The 17867-nt window shown below is 29.6% G+C and overlaps 1 protein-coding gene across 1 annotated transcript; it reads right to left on the bottom strand.

The window, feature by feature from the left end:
• Nucleotides 1–9084: 9084 nt before the first annotated feature.
• Nucleotides 9085–11247, bottom strand: LOC132943722 (protein THEM6-like). The gene has a single exon (XM_061012785.1). It carries the CDS (start codon nt 10872–10874, stop codon nt 10122–10124), a length of 753 nt encoding a protein of 250 aa, XP_060868768.1. The 5' UTR covers nt 10875–11247; the 3' UTR covers nt 9085–10121.
• Nucleotides 11248–17867: the final 6620 nt, after the last annotated feature.

The following is a 17867-nucleotide window of genomic DNA, read 5'->3' as shown; positions in this document are numbered from 1 at the left end:
GATCCCTAGCATTCGGCACCTCGGTGAAAAGATTTAGTTTAAACTTTAAACTTTAATCCATTAAAACAATTTATGTTGGGTTATCGTACTACGTGGGTATAGGTACTCAATATTGTTGAATTCAGCTCCAGTTTTGTTTATGCCTCTAATTTTCAGCACTGGATTTTTTTTTGTTTATTCAATTTGTTTAAAATGAAGGCCATTGTTTAATTTGTGTGTACAATATTTTTGTCTTCGTGTATATACTCACGTATAACATTATTTATATCATTTTTTTATTTAACAAAAACCAACACTTTGGATGCGTTTCTCTGTCCGTCCTAGCCCCTGGTTGATCGACAAAGGTTCAGCAATGATAAAAAAATACTCAGCACTTATAACACGTCATTGTAACATCAATTTTTAATACAACCGTCATCAGGAAATTGAAAAAAAACTTTTATGACAAATATTTATTATGTAAGTATGTATACCAAGTATAACTGTTTGAATAATTTATGTGATAATATAATATATTATTATTATTATTACGATTTATATACAATAATTATACAATATTACAATGTGTTCATGATATATCTTTTACTCAGTATTATTACATTCTATAGTTGAATTTGGATTAATTGATATTAATTTTTGTATAATTTTTATAATTGCAATTTGTATTTTGTAAATATAGTTTTCTTAATATAAAATATACAACCACACCTATTATGATAAATTACAAATAATTATAAAATATTATATTTTCATTAGTGAATAGAATAAATTATTTTCAGCCTAATATTGTTCTTCATATAGTGATTTTAACTGCATTTTCAACAAACGAAAAAAGTCTACCTAATTACCAAACGAAGTGCAATTATAATTTATAGAGTAGGTAATTGAGTAGGTACTAAATAAACTGATTGAATTCTTCGATATTTAATATTTAAATGTTTATAATTAATATATTTATAGAAAAATAATATTTTGGATTTTTGCCATTTTAAGTCATATGACATAATTTAACGACATAGTAAAAATATTTAAATTTGGTGAATTAGGTATCTCATTTAGAATGAATATCCTTCATAATTTATTATTTTAAAAATAAGTTTATAAACTTAGTAGTTTACACATTAACCTGTTTATTCATTATTCTATCGCTATACTATCTAAAAGTACGCTCCCTTCTTTAATTTGGCAATCAGATAGTATTTGTCAAAACCAGAGTCTATCTAGGTAGTATACAAAATAATTTTTTGAGATATTTATCTTTTAAATGTCATTTTGAAAGATTTCCTACATTCAGGGTATATTGATATTAGTATTTTTTTTAATATTGCTCCTTTAAACAATAGATTTAAAATGTTAAATTTAAAATTTCTTTTTAACTACTACATAATTTAATTGATTGTCCAGAACTTTTAGAAAGAATTAACTTCAAAGTAAATGTAAATAATTCAAGAAATAAATATCCTTTTTATTTATCAATTAAAACTAACTAAATGTCTTACTACCCATCTAATGTATTTATGTCATGTGGAAACTTTTTCAATAACTTTGACCTGTTCAATATGACTCTTAGTTCTTTAAATTGCTATTTTTAGATTATTATACCTAACTATTAAGTTTAATTAAGTCAATTAGTTGTTTAATAAATTGTCAAATTTTTAATTTCTTACAAGTATATTACATATATATATATTTTTTTTTCTATTATTTGTATTAATTTTTAGTATAACTCACACATGTACGTACAACTGTCATTATTATTATATTATTGTAAATTTGAATAAAATATGATTATTATTATTATTATTATTAAAATAATATATTTTAATATACAAACGAATTTTTAGGTTGATACCGAGTTTCTGTTTATATTAATTAAATCGTAATTATATTTCCAAATTATGGTTTAAAAAAAATTAAAAATTGAATAACTGAAATATAATTCAGTAGGTATTCGTAGAAAAATATATTACACGTATCTAACTTATTTATTTTATTAGCAATAAATCTCTTTTATCAAATACGTTGGTTGTTATTATTATTATTTTTATTCAAGAATTATTGTACTTAAAGTCATTTATCGTGCAATTCAATTTTTAGATGAGTGGAACCATGAATGTATTGATTTTACAATGTTGTGTGTTTTTTTTTTTGTCTGTTCACACGATAAGTAGTCGAAGTAATACTTCGATTTTCAACTTCAGTATCTTGTTTGACGGGAAAGTGAATATTGTTGGTGAATTGGGGAGGTCAAAATTTGAGAGCAACATCCACTTACCGACTTTTTTTTTAATGTAAGGACACATTTATTAAATTATATAAATCAATCAAAAATATTTGTACAAATTTATATGATAATTTGTCGTCATTGAAAACACGTGGTCATCATCGACAGTGTATAATTTTGCACTAGGTACCATTTTTATTAGTGCAATTCCTGGACGTTTTACTTGTTTTTAGACGACGGTACTGCCTACTTTTAAAATTATTTAGTAAAATTAAACTTTTCTGTTTCCATTAAACATTTTTGAAAGCAAAATGTTTTGAATTTAAGTGAATATGACTACGTTTTGTCGTATAAACTAATACAACGCTGACTGCCACTTGGATAACTGCTAATGGGATAACAAAAAATATACGAAAACATCTTAGGACGATAATTTGACCTCCAATTATATTACGACCAAAATAATATTCGTCTATAGCAACCGCAACTCGGACAACGAATTTTTATATTCTCGATAAAAAAAACCCCTATTTTACAATACAATAGGTAGGTATCTCAATCTCAAATAGAAACGATGGGTACATGGATTAGTTTAGTTTTAATACTTAATTAAATGAACACAACTTTTTTAAATTATTTATCGAGAGCCTTTGTTCTATGTTCTATATAGATCGACGGAGAACATTTGCACAGTTATTTTTATCAAGCTTAAAACATACATCAGTGGTGCACAGATGTACATTAGGTACCCTAATTTTGTCTTCTGAGTACTATTTCATAACCTTTACTAAATGTTAATCTGGAAACTGTATGCTAAAAGTCCACATTAAAATGTAAATGGTTGATATGTGGTATGATAAAACAATTGAAACTACCGTGAAATAGTTGTTTCAAATTTACATTTAATTGTATAATGACAGAGCGCCTCGGGAATTGGAATAACTTAGAAATGGTTCAATGGTAAGCTTTTTACTTAAGCATAAGTGACGTGACTGTTTGTTAAAACACCGATTAAAAGCTGTTATCTATTATGATTTTATTTTAATTATATTTGTGCGCGTCAACTTTCATTAAAATCATTATATAGTGTCCAAGTTATTCATATTTTTAAAATATTAAAAAGGTTTATTGTTCTTATTTATATATATATGTGTGTGTGTGTGTGTGTGTATACACTTAAGCATCTGTACCTAACTGGACGATTTTATTAGCAGAATAATACATTATAATTAATTATTACTTATTTTCACTTTCCACTTTCCACTTTTCACATAATGTTTTTGGTAGTAATTACAACCCGGTTGGCTCTAAAATGCTTATTTATCAAAAACTATTTTATAAAAATTATGAAGTTAATTTTTTTTTTCAAGTGATCGTTTATTGTTTTATTTTTGTTTTGAAAACATTTAGTCAATATGTATTTTATGGTCAGAGAAATTCTATAAGTTCAGTACAAAGGCAATTTGCTTTTAACCATTTAGTCGATCGTATGGAAACTGGGAATTATTATGTCTATAACTTCATCGTGAACTTATATTAAATTATTTAGTTCACTTTATGGTACTGCCATACACACCATATAGGTTGAAACTAAAAACTCAACAAAAATAAAACTTTTAAGAAAAGAAATCGTGTCAGCCAGCGTAATAAATAATAATAGTTTAATAACAGGTACATTAAAAACACCATTGTATTAGTTATACAATTTATACATTTTTTATTTTTAAATTTAGTCTATACACGTTTATAATTTATACTCGTAATATAATTCAATATGCTAATCTATAATTGTTTGTTAACTTACAAAATGTTTTTTTTCTTCAAACATTTTCCAAAATTTGACCATTGTTGTACCTAAGTGCTCATAAAGATTTTCAAAATAGTATTTTTTTTTTTTTTTTTTAAATATATAATGTTGTAACGTGGTACAAGCAGGGTGTATTTTTATTAAATCGAGTTACAGTTTAAATTAAGTCAGTTCTGGATAAAACGTATACATAATTTACTATTAATTGACAAAAGACGTATATGTATTCAGAAAAAAAAACATTTGTATAAATAATTTAACATTTTTTTATGCGCTTCGCGCGAAGAACAATCGACGGCTACTGCGTGTATATTCATTATTTAATAGTGTATGCAGAACACAAATCATAATAATTGATTATTCAAAACAGTCAATGATTACATTAGAATTCCAAAAGGCTGTTTTGATCACTTATTTGTTTGCGGTCGTATCTGTCCGACACATAAAATATAGATGACAATGATATTTTCTAAATACCACACAGTGCATTGTCGTCGTCTGCGGTCTGCCTATCAGTGCCCCGCGACTAAATACGTACACGGAACGTGCATTAGAATTAAATAATAGGTCTGCCATATCGATTCGGTTTTCACGAGGAGTCATGGAATCGCAAAAAAAAATACGATTTTTATTTTTTCTGTTAACGGAATACGGATACAATACGGGTGATAGTTGTACAATAACTTTATGGTACCTAAGCACCTACCTACTAGAAATAACATTTAAAAATATGGTCACGCGTGTTTCGTTATCGTTTCCATAATCGGTATAATGGCTATAAATTATATTAGTTATTGTATCATAATATTATTACCTAAATCAATTTCGGTTTCCGGTTCTTTGACGCGGCTACCTTCGCCAACTCCCACGACGCCCCTGGTTAGGTTAGGTTAGCTTAGGTTAGGTTAGTTCCCTGTAGCTGCGACGCATAGTGTTTCAATACCTCTGGTCTGATTTGAACGCATATCGTATATTTATGTTTTGTACAATAAATGTATTACAATATGATTATTTGTCAATTGTCCACCCTAATAATTGTAAATCCGTTGACGAAAAGCACCATTATGTTGAACAATTGATCACGTTTAGTTCTGCACTTCGATGCGTTGACATGGTGACATGTATTATTCATAAATCATAATAATATTATGCTGCTATCAATAATTGTAATACTTTTTTACGTTATAAATTGTATTACCTATCTAGTTTTAATTTTAAAATGAAATACCTGTTATTACCTATCTACATTTTGACAACAAAAAATATTTCAATTATTTACAATGTGTCTATAATACTATGGGTATTATAAAATTCTGATTCGCGTTATGTAATTTAATTTGTTTTTTATGATTAATTGTTTATTGTAGCAGATGTTGCGTGTATTTATTAAATTTACGTAGGTAGGTGGGGAAATAATCAATCAAAACCCAACAAACTCAATTCTTTCTCCAATGGATATGTACATTTATAATATTTAAATAAGATTATAGGTAAACGATTGTAGTTTGGTTACGATAATTGTAAAATTGTTGCACAACTTTCAGATAAATGAGTGTTGCTGTAGTATATTGAAATATTTGAAGTATAATACTCATTAAAGCCTTAGAACAGAAGATATTTGAACAGATTAAAGCACTACAACTTTAACCCAATTATGTTTACTGTTCACAGATTCTTTATTAGGACCAAACTCCAAAGTTTAAAGGGTCTTTTGATGTTTTGGTAAAGGCATGGGAGATTTTTGAATTCACACTGACATCGAATATCGATGACATCGAAAGTCAATATAGAGTATAGTTCGTTAAGATGTTAGCCATAAACATTATGTTACTTTTAGCCGATTTAACGGGTTAAGAATATATTATATAGGATACACAATTTGGGAATAGTGTTCACTATGTATTTATTATGAACAGACTGCAGAGTATGTATTTGTTAACAATGTTTTAAGATAAAAATATCTCGATTATTTTTAATACACACCATTATAATTATTTATAAATCTATATTTTCACAGACCATAATATTTACTAGGTACTAAACAAATATAAGACAAGAGTTTCTTTCATTTTGATACCTAACTGATAATGAAGAAAATGTAAGTGTTATGTTTATTAAGTATACTTTGTGTCCTTGTTATTAATTAATATAAGTAATACTATATCAATTTAATATTTCAAGTTAATTTTATGAATATAATACAATAATAATAAAAAATATCGATAAAGCGATAAAACAAATAAATATAGTATATTTCAATATTTGAATACGAATCATGTTCCTATAACTATTTCTTACAAACGCTAATATTATATAATTTATAATTTGTGTTAAAAATGTATTATTTATTTGTGAACGGTACAATTAGCCATATTTGCACGATTTGCTGATTTACAACTGATTCTACTTGATTTATAGTTGTAGCCTGTTGTGTAACAGTACTCTGCTGTTTGCTTGTATACTATCGATGATACATATGTTTAATGTGAATGTTGATATTTAAATACATAATAACATATTATTATGTAATTAATCAATAAATATTATTCGAATATTTCATTAAAATAAACAACATTCATTTATGCAATTACTATATTATTATAAATAAGTACATTTATATTATAATATTTATATAATTATTATGAACACTTTTAATTATCTTTTATTACAATGACAAAATAGGTATTCAGTAAACACAATTGAATTCATACATTATTTTAAATTTTGTTTGATTATAAATAATTGAAACACAGTTTTAAAATTGTTTATGTTTTACGATACCTAGATAGTATTGTAAAATTATAGTTATATATACTTTGAGACTATTTGTCACAGAAGTTTGTGGTAATCGACATACTATAATTCGATATAATCAGTGGCGTCATTTGGGGGGCAGGGTGGGCATTTTCCCCCCTCCCCTTGTCATTGTCGGGCCGGATATGGGCTAGTTTTGGGCCTTCATATAGTAGCTAATAGGTAATATATTTAAGTAAGCCTCTACATAGGTATGTATTAATTATTTAGTTATTGTTATCTCTCAAAAAAACGGGTTACTTATGCTTATGATAGTAACCTTTGATACTAACTCGTAAGTATAAAATGATGTAAGAAGGTTATTTGTATTGATATAAAAATGCAATTGTAATGTATAATGTAATGTAATTGTTAGCGAGCGGTTTTTTTTTCAGTTTTATTTTGGGCCGGTCAAAAATGTTGCCTCCCTCTTAAAAACTGAAATAACGCCACTGTATATAATAATTGATATTGAAATTTATAAGTTGTAAGTTTCATTATTGTTACAAAGGTTTTTTCTAATTTTAAGAAATCAAAACAAAACCTTTTATTCTGATGTTTGGTTATAAATTTTTTCTTATCTTATCAACATTTAATTTTGTTTTAAATCAATGAACTTCATTTTATTAACTTTCCGTAAGAATAAAATTAAAATGTTATTCAACTTATGTCTTATTTTAAAATAAAAAATATTTGAAGAGTACAAAATATTTATAATGTATATAATATTAAACATGACATACAAAAAAAATGTTGACTCGTATTACATTCCATAAATTTATTTCACAATTACAAATATTTGTTTGTATTAACCTTAGTATTATAATCTGAAATATAATTTTTTTTAATTAGTTAGTCTCATAACTATCTATTGATTGTCTAAAGACAAAAGTTATTCTTATAGATGGCAGAAATTTGGTAGAAAATAATATTGCGAAATCATAATAATATTATTGTATTTTATTCTGTACTAAACAATTATTATTTTAAATGACAAGCACGATTCTTGTCACTAAAATAATGTCATATAAGAACGTGGCATCAAAACTGTTGAATTATTTTAAAATCATATTCAGTATAGGTATTCAATACTGTTCATAGTTTATTCATACCTATAACCTAACCTTCAAAATATTTTCTAGAACGTGTTCGACAGTGTTGCATATCAATGATTCGATGGTGCCAATAATGATAAAATACACGTACCTGCCTAATGCCGTTCTAGAATAACAATGACAATGGAAAAGTAAAACAAATTAATAATTTAGAAATTGGAGATGGAATTCGTATGGAATGTTCATAAAACGGCGACGATATTATTATCATTATCTTTGAATATTCGTTGTACAATATTTCTAATATTACAAACGAATTCATTAAAGCCGTTACACATTGGTGTATATAGTTATTAGTTCATGTGTATATAGTAGACAGTATAGACAGATGCATTTGTAAACAATTTACTTAAGTTGGACCTTGATAACTAATATCAACATCGAAAATCTTGTTATTTATAAACTATAACTTATAAGTCTATATTATATAGCGGCATGAATACCGCATTAATGCATAACCGTAGTATATTAATACAATGTCAATGATTGTTCTGGTAAAAGTGAAAAATATACAACGCTCAAGAGATGTCCAGGATCATATTATCATAATATTTACCTGTAGAAAAATACGGTAAATAAATAACTGATTAGGTACCCACTAAATTGTGTTAGATCGAACGAACATTTCGCAGCTCACCGAATTCCGGCCCAATAAACAACAAGAAATGTTTGAACACAGAACTGCTGCAGAAGGTGCCTAAATGCACAGAAACTTCAATGAGAATTTATTGTGTTGGACTGACCAACTTTACCGAGTTAAGACGGTCTAGAATCTTGTTGGATAATGTTCAATTGTGTATTTATTTATATACGTTGGGGTCATTTTTAAAATAAATGTCTCCAAAGTTGTGCATTTGGAATCAAATTTACCTTTAAAACGACTTTAATTGAATTTAATAATGAGTAATAGTTTTTACTTTTAGTACGCGTTGTTGTTTCGCTCGTATAATAGCATCATGGTATAGGACAAATACGTTTTAGTGTGATCCTATGTAAAATAAAACGAAAAATGAAAGTACTTACTTTCGTCACGACAAATAAAACAAGTTACGCGGCAACACCGCTGCACGATGTACAGTTCGTCAGTACACAGTTGTAGCGATAAAATCCGCAAGGTAATTGAATAAATAAAACTCTCAGGTTGGTAAAAATAAAATTATACATTTATTGTCTATGTTAACGTCAAATGTATCAAAAATCAAAATACATCGCCGGTAAAACGGACGTCGTTATTTATAATATTATCATTACCTACTAAGACATATAAACACGAGTATTTATAATCAATAGTATTATTACCTATAATATACAGACGTACCTGAACATAATTAAAATTATATTACATAAAAGGCAGTTTAACGAGACTAGAACGTTCAAGGTACAGATGAGTATAATAATAATAATAATAATAATAATAATAAAATCACTAGTTGGTAAGCATACGGTCATAATATTATTATGATATTTTCATAATTGTTTTTTTTTTTTTTTGACAGTACAATCGATAAAATTTATAATTTTTTTTTTGTAAAAAAAAGATAAAAACCAATCGAGCCCTCTAACAAAGCAATAATATTCAATATACAATCCCTCTGCACGCGCGAGATCCGTTGTGAAGTGCATCTTTGGGTGCAGATGCAGCTGCAGCCTGTAGTATACTGCGGTGTGGGCGTACACCACGTTTGGGTGCATTGTTTGTTTTGTAAACACGTTAGGTACCTACGGTGTAAAATTAAAGATTCAAGAATTCAATTACATAAAAAAAAAATTATGAAGAATTAAAGTTAAAATTGAAAAAATACACTGAAGAACAATCAGGTGTGAAAAAATATTTAATTCACCACATAAAACAATGTATACAAATTATCACCCATCGTCAGAACTCACGAGTACAGATAATAATAGAAAGTACTATGGTTGTAGATATAGTCTATAATAGGTACTAACAAGTAGTAAAAAAGTGCAAACATAAAATTGTTGAGAGACTATACAGACCTTCTCGTGAACTTGCGCGACTCCCGCGGGTACCTATAACGCCACAACAAACTCGTGCGATTAGATGCGCCCAAACGTGCTAGAGGTAATATGTAGGGAAATAATGTGTGAGCGCCCAAACATTGAGTGGACCTTACACCCTAAGGTGCGATAGGTATATTATGTTACGCGCCCAAACGCGCATGCACTACAGCGGGTCACCGTCGCCCATCTCGGCCTTGAGGATGGCGCTGGACATGAGGTTGGACTGTATCCAGTGATGTATCTCGATGGGACACTCGGGTCGCCGGTACGCGTTGTCGGCGTCCGCAGTCTTGGCGGCCGCCGACGGACCGCCACCGATTACGGTGCGCATCAGCTCGTCCGCGCTGCAGTCAACGACCCTCTGCCGGTTGTACACGATGGCCCGGATGAAACCGTCAGCCTTGGACACGAACCGGAACTCGAAGAATATGGACATGTCGTCCCAGTACACGATCCTTGACCGGATCTCGTACCGGCTGAACGTCCGCACAAACTTGCGGTACCGGACGCTGTTGGATATGGTGAATATGAGGCCGCCGCGGCGCCGGAGCTCTTGCCACAGGCCGGTGCGCAGCAGGAACTCGATGCGGGCCAAGTCGATCTCGCGCAGGTACCGAGCGTTGTTCATGTGCGTCAGGTACACGTCCAGGTCGGTGGTCAGGCACACGGACGAGTATACGGCCGTGTCGGTGACCCGGAGCTTCTTCTTGATGCACGTCGCAGCCACGTAACTGAACAGCGACCTGAAGAAATACGGCAAGTCCAACGCGCACATGAGCACCAAGATCAGCGCGAGCGCTGCGCACGCCACCGACAGTGCCGTCACCGTCAGCGACGACGAGCCCGTTCCGGCGGCGGCGTCAACGGCGCTGGCCGTCGGGGCCGTCGTCGTCGACGACAACAACGACATCATCATCGCCGTGTCGACGGCGCCTTTGACGAACGGCTATTGGCAATAACTGTAATTACTTATTATTGTATAAGTATGTAGCTGTGGCTACTGCTTGTGTTGCCGATACCGGGAATCCGGACCGGAAGCGGCGAGGATAGGTCCGCGTGCGATACTGAATCGAATTCGGGCGAAGCGGCGCGGCCGGCCGGCGACGACGGTAAAATTCGGACGGACGCGAAAGACGTGCTTATTGGCGGCTGGTGGACGGGTTTGTGCGCGTGAGACGCCGGGGCCGGGGCGCGCGTGCGTGGTAGACGCGGTGATAACTATCGGACGTGGAAAAGAAACGTGTGCATTACACAACCGTGTGTTATATATACCTCGGTAGTCGGTATAATACCGGTCATACCGGACGGAATGGAGAGAAAAATATATTTATTAATATTTTATTAATATTATTACGTATGATTACTGTAGCTCATGCCGCACTGAGACAGATTAAACGCCTGTGCATTTACAACTTCTTACTCCGTTTAATGTGAAATGCCGTACACATTTTTAACTCGGTTATCTGTGCATTGTTTTGACCGATGATAATTTTGAAACTCCGGTCTAAAATATTTGTATCCAATCATAAAAGTATTAATGAGTAGTTTTTATTAAACGAGTAAGGAATATTTTATTTTCTGTAACCAATGGCAACAATATATAATTAAAAATATTATCATCATTTGTGAGTCAGCTAAATTCAACATTTGTGTGATGAAAAATAAAAAGTACCTATAGCCTATGACACTTTGGGTGTAGCTGGATCTATTGTCGAAAATGTTATCAAAAATCTGTCCAAACCTGCAGTGAATTTGCATAAAGTTGTACGAGGTAAAATGTGCCCCACACATGATCAAATTTATTGTGGCCAAAATGTATACGCATCAATAAATATAAAAATGGTTTTAATATTTTAATTTTATATTGAACACATCTTCAATATGTTCAATACACGCCACTTACAAAAACATTGATCATGTATTGGACTCTTTAAGGGTCAACAGTTTTAGACCTTTGATTTTATATGCCTACTAGTAAATAATAATATATTAATTGTAGCCGATCCTGCTCAGAGTTGTACATTTGACAAATTAAATACTTGGCCGTGGACCACTTTCTCTCTCTCACACACATACACACACACACACACACACACACACACACACAAATATTACATTTTATTTTTATACATAGATTATTGCTCAGTCTAGAGACGACGTGAGTGGGTGCCGACACAAATCACAATGGCAATAATATTCATATACCTATACAGTATACCTACTTGCATCTCATCGTGTGTGGTTTCCGTCGATGTCTGTCAGAACTCAGAAGACAATCGTGTGACCACCGGAATTGGTAAGTAGATGGAAAACAAGTTCGCCAGCTAACCTACAATGTGTCAAGACACCACAGTTTTGAGCCCTAATACGTTCTATAGTTATACGTCATCGTAAGTCGAAAGTGATTATTATCTGTAAAACGTTTTGTGTGTTATATACTTATATATATAATATATGTGTGTGTGTGTGTTTTAAATTTGTATCGGTCCGCTCATCCTTCCCACGACTCCAGACGCTCTTCGCCATTTAGACCACTGCCACTACTCAATATTATAATGTTTTTATATTTTGTACTATATTCTAGGAAAGTGGGAAAACGTTTTTTAATGTTTTTAAGTAATGAGATTATTAGTTTTTCCTTTGATGTGCCTTAGCTTAACCAATAATTTGTCACGCACGATAATACAATATTATTATTATTATTACTTAACGATCCTTGTCGGGTGTCGTGTATATAGTTATCGAGTTGCATACAATCTGCAATATAGTATTACCTTTTGATATCTATCTTATGCTTTTTTCAGAATTTTAGAAAAAAATGCACCTGTTATAGGCGCAACTAGGGTTACAATTCTGGGAGGGGGGGGGGGCTAACAAAACTATTTATTAAAAATAACCTATAGGAGGCTTATATCTAAATCAATAAATGATATTTTTTTTTTTTTGGGGGGGGGCTAAATCTTAGTCAAAGGGAGCTAAGCCCCCTTGCCCCCCATCCCCCCACTAGTTGCGCCAATGCTCCTGTAGCCTTACACTTTTACTAGTTTTAGTGATTATATTCTTCTTTTCCAGTAGACGCTCCTGTTACCTATTTAAATAAAATACCTATTGTTTACGCCACCTACTCTGTATTTTCAGTTTGTAACAAATTCTAGACCTTATCCATGGAAAAATTATTTAACTCAAAACAGATCAACTTTTGAATACAATTTAAATAAAAATGTAATATTAAAGTTTATAAAAAGTTTTCACTTATTTAAAAAGAAAATAGGTTACGTATGTATATTTCTAATACAAGACAGATGTATATAATATGTAATTACATTAAATTATGATTAATTGCAAAGTAACTGTATGTAGTTACCATTACCATTACTTATACCAATCTAAAATATTCTACTTATTCTATTATTCAATACCATTGTGTATTATGCACTAATATAATATTTATATCCCAATTTATATTACTTAATTTAGTTACAAAATTAACAATTTATTGTTCTCGGTATAGTAGAGTTTAGAAAATACATTAATTTTGATTTTGAACATTTAAAATTAAATCCAAAACGTAAGCTTAAATAACATTTCTGCAACCAATTAAATTATTATTATACTATACAGTGTGATTCCTTTTAAAGGTAACACTAAATAATTCTGTCCGGTGACATCGGATTAATATACGGTTTTCGGGAGGGGATAGGGAATACATAAATACACATTTCTTGATGATTTTTACATTTTTAGATCTTTCTGTGTGCGCATGCGCAATACAACTTGCATTTTTTTAAATGGCAACAGGTGTTTTGAATACCAAATTCGGATAGACCGAATTTTTTTAAGTCGATTTGGTCCTTTTTAACATAGCTCAACATTGTTTTTGCTAACAAAATTGACCAAATGGCAACCAGTCAAAGTTTCGATTAAAATTATTGAATTTTTCAACAATCATACTAGAATTTTTTTGAATTATTATAAAATTTTAAGTATTTTTTTTGTTTCCGTAGGTTTGCAGATATTATTAAATCATTTTAATTTAATTTTGAGGAATTAATGAACCTCAATTAGACGTAAATGTTAGTTAATTTACTAATTACTAGGTAAGAAACGATTAAAATAATTAACGCAATATTTTTATAATTTTAATCATTTCTATTATTTATTTGGATAAACAAATTTCTAATAACTATCTAATATATTGTTCAAAATTTTGCACATCATTCTCCATGCATGATTGAAATCGACGAATCACTTCTCTTTGAGTAGCTGCTAATATCTGTTCCTTTTTAAGTTCTGCGTAAGCAATTACAATTTTATTTTTTAGATCTTGAATACTTAAAGGTGGAGTTGAATAAACTTCATTTTTCAAATGTCCCCACAGAAAAAAATCTAATGGCGTGAGATCTGGTGATCTTGGTGGCCAAGCTACTGCACCATATGTACCCATCCATCGATTGCCAAATTTATTTTGTAAATACTCTCTTACAACAATTGCATTGTGTGCAGGTGCTCCATCTTGTTGAAAAAATAAATTAGTTCTAGACTCTAATGGAATATCGTCCATGTATGTAGGTAAAACATCAGTTAAAAACTCCAAGTATCTTCTCCCAGTAAGTGTACCATCATAAAAATACGGCCCGAGAAGTCTCCCATCTAGTAGCCCACACCAAACGTTAGTTCCCCAAACTGTTTGGTGATTTGTATCAGTCGTCCAATATAGATTGTGATCAGCCCAATACCGGTTATTTTGTTTATTAATTATGCCATTGTTGGTAAACTTCGATTCGTCGGTCCAACAGATAAATCGTAGAAAATCCAAATTTGGTTCATTTTAGTAAATGCTACAAATAAAATAATCTTAGAGTTTACAAGTAATTACCCACTTGTATCATGAAAAATAACAATAAATGATAAAATTAATAATTTAAATAGAAACTTTAATAATAGAAGTTATGAGAAATAAATCATATCAGTTTGTTTAATCTTTTCTTAGTAAATGAACTAACATTTACGTCTAATTGAGGTTAATTAATTCCTCAAAATTAAATTAAAATGATTTAATAATATCTGCAAACCTACGGATGTACTATATAAAACGTACATTAAAAATACTTATTAATAAATACAAATTATATACACTAATAAATATTGCTTATAACATGATATTAGTATTATATATAATATATTGTATGTTAATTAAATTCTTACTATACGTACACATAATTGATTTATGAAGTAGGTATAAATATGAAATTAATACAATCAAATATTAAATTTAGAATTTATTTGTGATCAAAACTATTCATTTAACGTAGGTACTTAATATTAATAAACATTGATTATAATGTTGTAGGTAGTGTGGCTGTTAGTTATATATAAATACTAAAATAAATTATTAATTTACATAATTAATTAGAACTAAACTTAAATTACAGTTAAAACTGTTTAAAGTTAGCATGAATTACTTTCAGTTTAAAATGTATTAAATGTTATTTTCCTATTTTCTACCTAAAAAAAAGTGCTTATTGTATCAAAAATAAAAGTAATAATGAAACTTCCAATGATGTTGCATTAATTGTATACTTTAATTAAAAATAAAGTAAGCTTTTGGTTATAATTATTTTATATATTTATGCATAAATATATTTAACTAGAAAATCAAATTTTGTATGTCCCAAATATGTATTTTTCATTGAAATTGTACGGATATTGTTTATATTATTAATGTATACTGATTTCTTTGAACACCTTATTGAAATATTAATAACTCTATAGTTTATTATAACGTACAAACAATAATTTTATGCCTGATACCAACAGCAAAAATATAAATAATTGAATTACAAATGTCTGTTTGTATTTACCTAATAATAATTAATTAAACGTGATTTTGCTACATAGGATTGAAATTAATCTTTAATTTTGCTGCTGGCTATATGCAAAGGTATATACTGCAGCGTACCTAATATTCGTTCACATGAAACATATTATGATTTTTACTCAGTTAAATGTGTTAGATTTTAAATGAAAATATCTAAAGAAAGCATATGATTTTAATATTATAAATTATAATAATATGCGATGATTTTTTTATTGCCCATTATTAATTGTCCTTATGTCTTGTATTATACTACTATAGATACTTACCTACCTAATAATAATAAAAATTACACACGGCTTCCTAATGGCTAAAAAAGACGCCCCAATATGCACCGCAAGTTGGGTCCGAATCGACATCAAACATATTTTTACTGAATGTCGTATATACGCCCAGATCAGAGAAAATACTATGCTTCCGGACTCACTCTCGGCAGCACTCAAACAGGACCCCAACTCAAAAGCATATTCAACATCACTGTCAATCTTATCAACATAATTTAGCATTACTCTTTTATTGTATTTTCAACTAGTATTTAAGTTTATTGTTGTTATAATTTGTACATCATTATAATATTATCATCCAATCGTTGTCACCCAGTGTCGCCGTTGGTTTAACCAATAAAAACAAATTAATATCTAATATTATTTAAATAAGTTAATTATTATGTTTCTTTAATGTATAAAATATAAATAACGAATATAATATACCGATTACCGGGTGAGCCATTTAACTCATTATTTCAAAAACTATTAAATGTAATGAAAATATTTTTTCATATATAAACATGCAATTTTACTTCTTTATTTGAAAGCAGATTATATTTTTTTGAAGTATTTCTAATTTTGAGCGAGTAGATTATGAGTTATAAGTTATAACTAATTAACTATACTTTTTCAAAATTTGGTTTTTATAGGTCAAAATACTTCGAATAATTCTGCTTCGGAATATGAAATTAAAAATGTATTCAAAAGTGATAAAATTAAAAATAATAGCGATAAAAAAATAGTAAAAATATTATTCATTTCCAAAAACGTTATAATGATTATGATTTATAATTATAATATTAATATGTAAAAGAAAAAAATTTTCAAAGACAGTGTTTTCTAAAATACTAAGGCTCATACTTTAAATGGACCACTCCCGATTCCGTATATTTATGTACTTTTTAGTTTTAAATCTTAAGTTACTATTATAATGTGTCAACTTTGATGTTAAGTAAATAAATAAATCTTGACTAACATTTTTTTTATGATCACCTATTTAAAAACATTTCAATCATCATAAATTAATCCTGTCAGTTTGCTCAAAATTATTTATCGATCGTAATTATTATTATTGCTATTCCCGACAATGTAGCAATATATTATAATATCACTTTATCACAATCGAACTATCCTGTGCCAAGATTATCAAGAAGTAATATATTAATATGGTCAGTGCTCAATATTATGCGTCTTATTTTTAAATTATTATCAGTTGAAGTATTATAATCTACTATGAACAACGCTGAATTTTCAAAACAATATACATTTTTTTTTTGTTTTAAGAAAAATCAATAACCACGTCACGTGGATAAGTAATTTTGGACAGATAACAATATAACATGTTTCATTAATCATTATTATATTAGGTATCATCATGATAATAGTCACAATATTAAACCTACACTGACACTAGGTACTAATATTAAGCAATATTAAATAGTTAATAATAGCTCATACATAAATGTATAAAATAAATATATTATAATAACCTTCGTAATGATGAACATGATAGGCTGTAATCAAGAGGATCTTTCTAGTTGCGGGGGCTTAGCCGCTTCAAAGTAATTTATTTAAAGCTCAAGTCCCTCATTAATAAAATAAATCAATCTTGAGGGGATAAACCTCGGTACGTCAGGCGCATCCGGATGAAAAATGAGATGTACCTAACAATAATGATTTTTTTTTTAATATTTGACGTATACATGACTACACTATGATGGAAATCAAAATCATTAATTGTTATTGTACTTACCGTTGTTGATAATAC

Source organism: Metopolophium dirhodum, chromosome 4 (assembly GCF_019925205.1).
Source record: "Metopolophium dirhodum isolate CAU chromosome 4, ASM1992520v1, whole genome shotgun sequence".
Lineage (NCBI taxonomy): Eukaryota > Metazoa > Arthropoda > Insecta > Hemiptera > Aphididae > Metopolophium > Metopolophium dirhodum.
The sequence above is the reverse complement of the archived record's forward strand: the minus strand, read 5'-3'. Positions and strand labels throughout refer to the sequence as shown.

Coding starts and splice junctions, on each gene's coding strand:
- LOC132943722 (XM_061012785.1), bottom strand. CDS start 10,874: ATGATGATGTCGTTGTTGTCGTCGACGACGACGGCCCCGACGGCCAGC.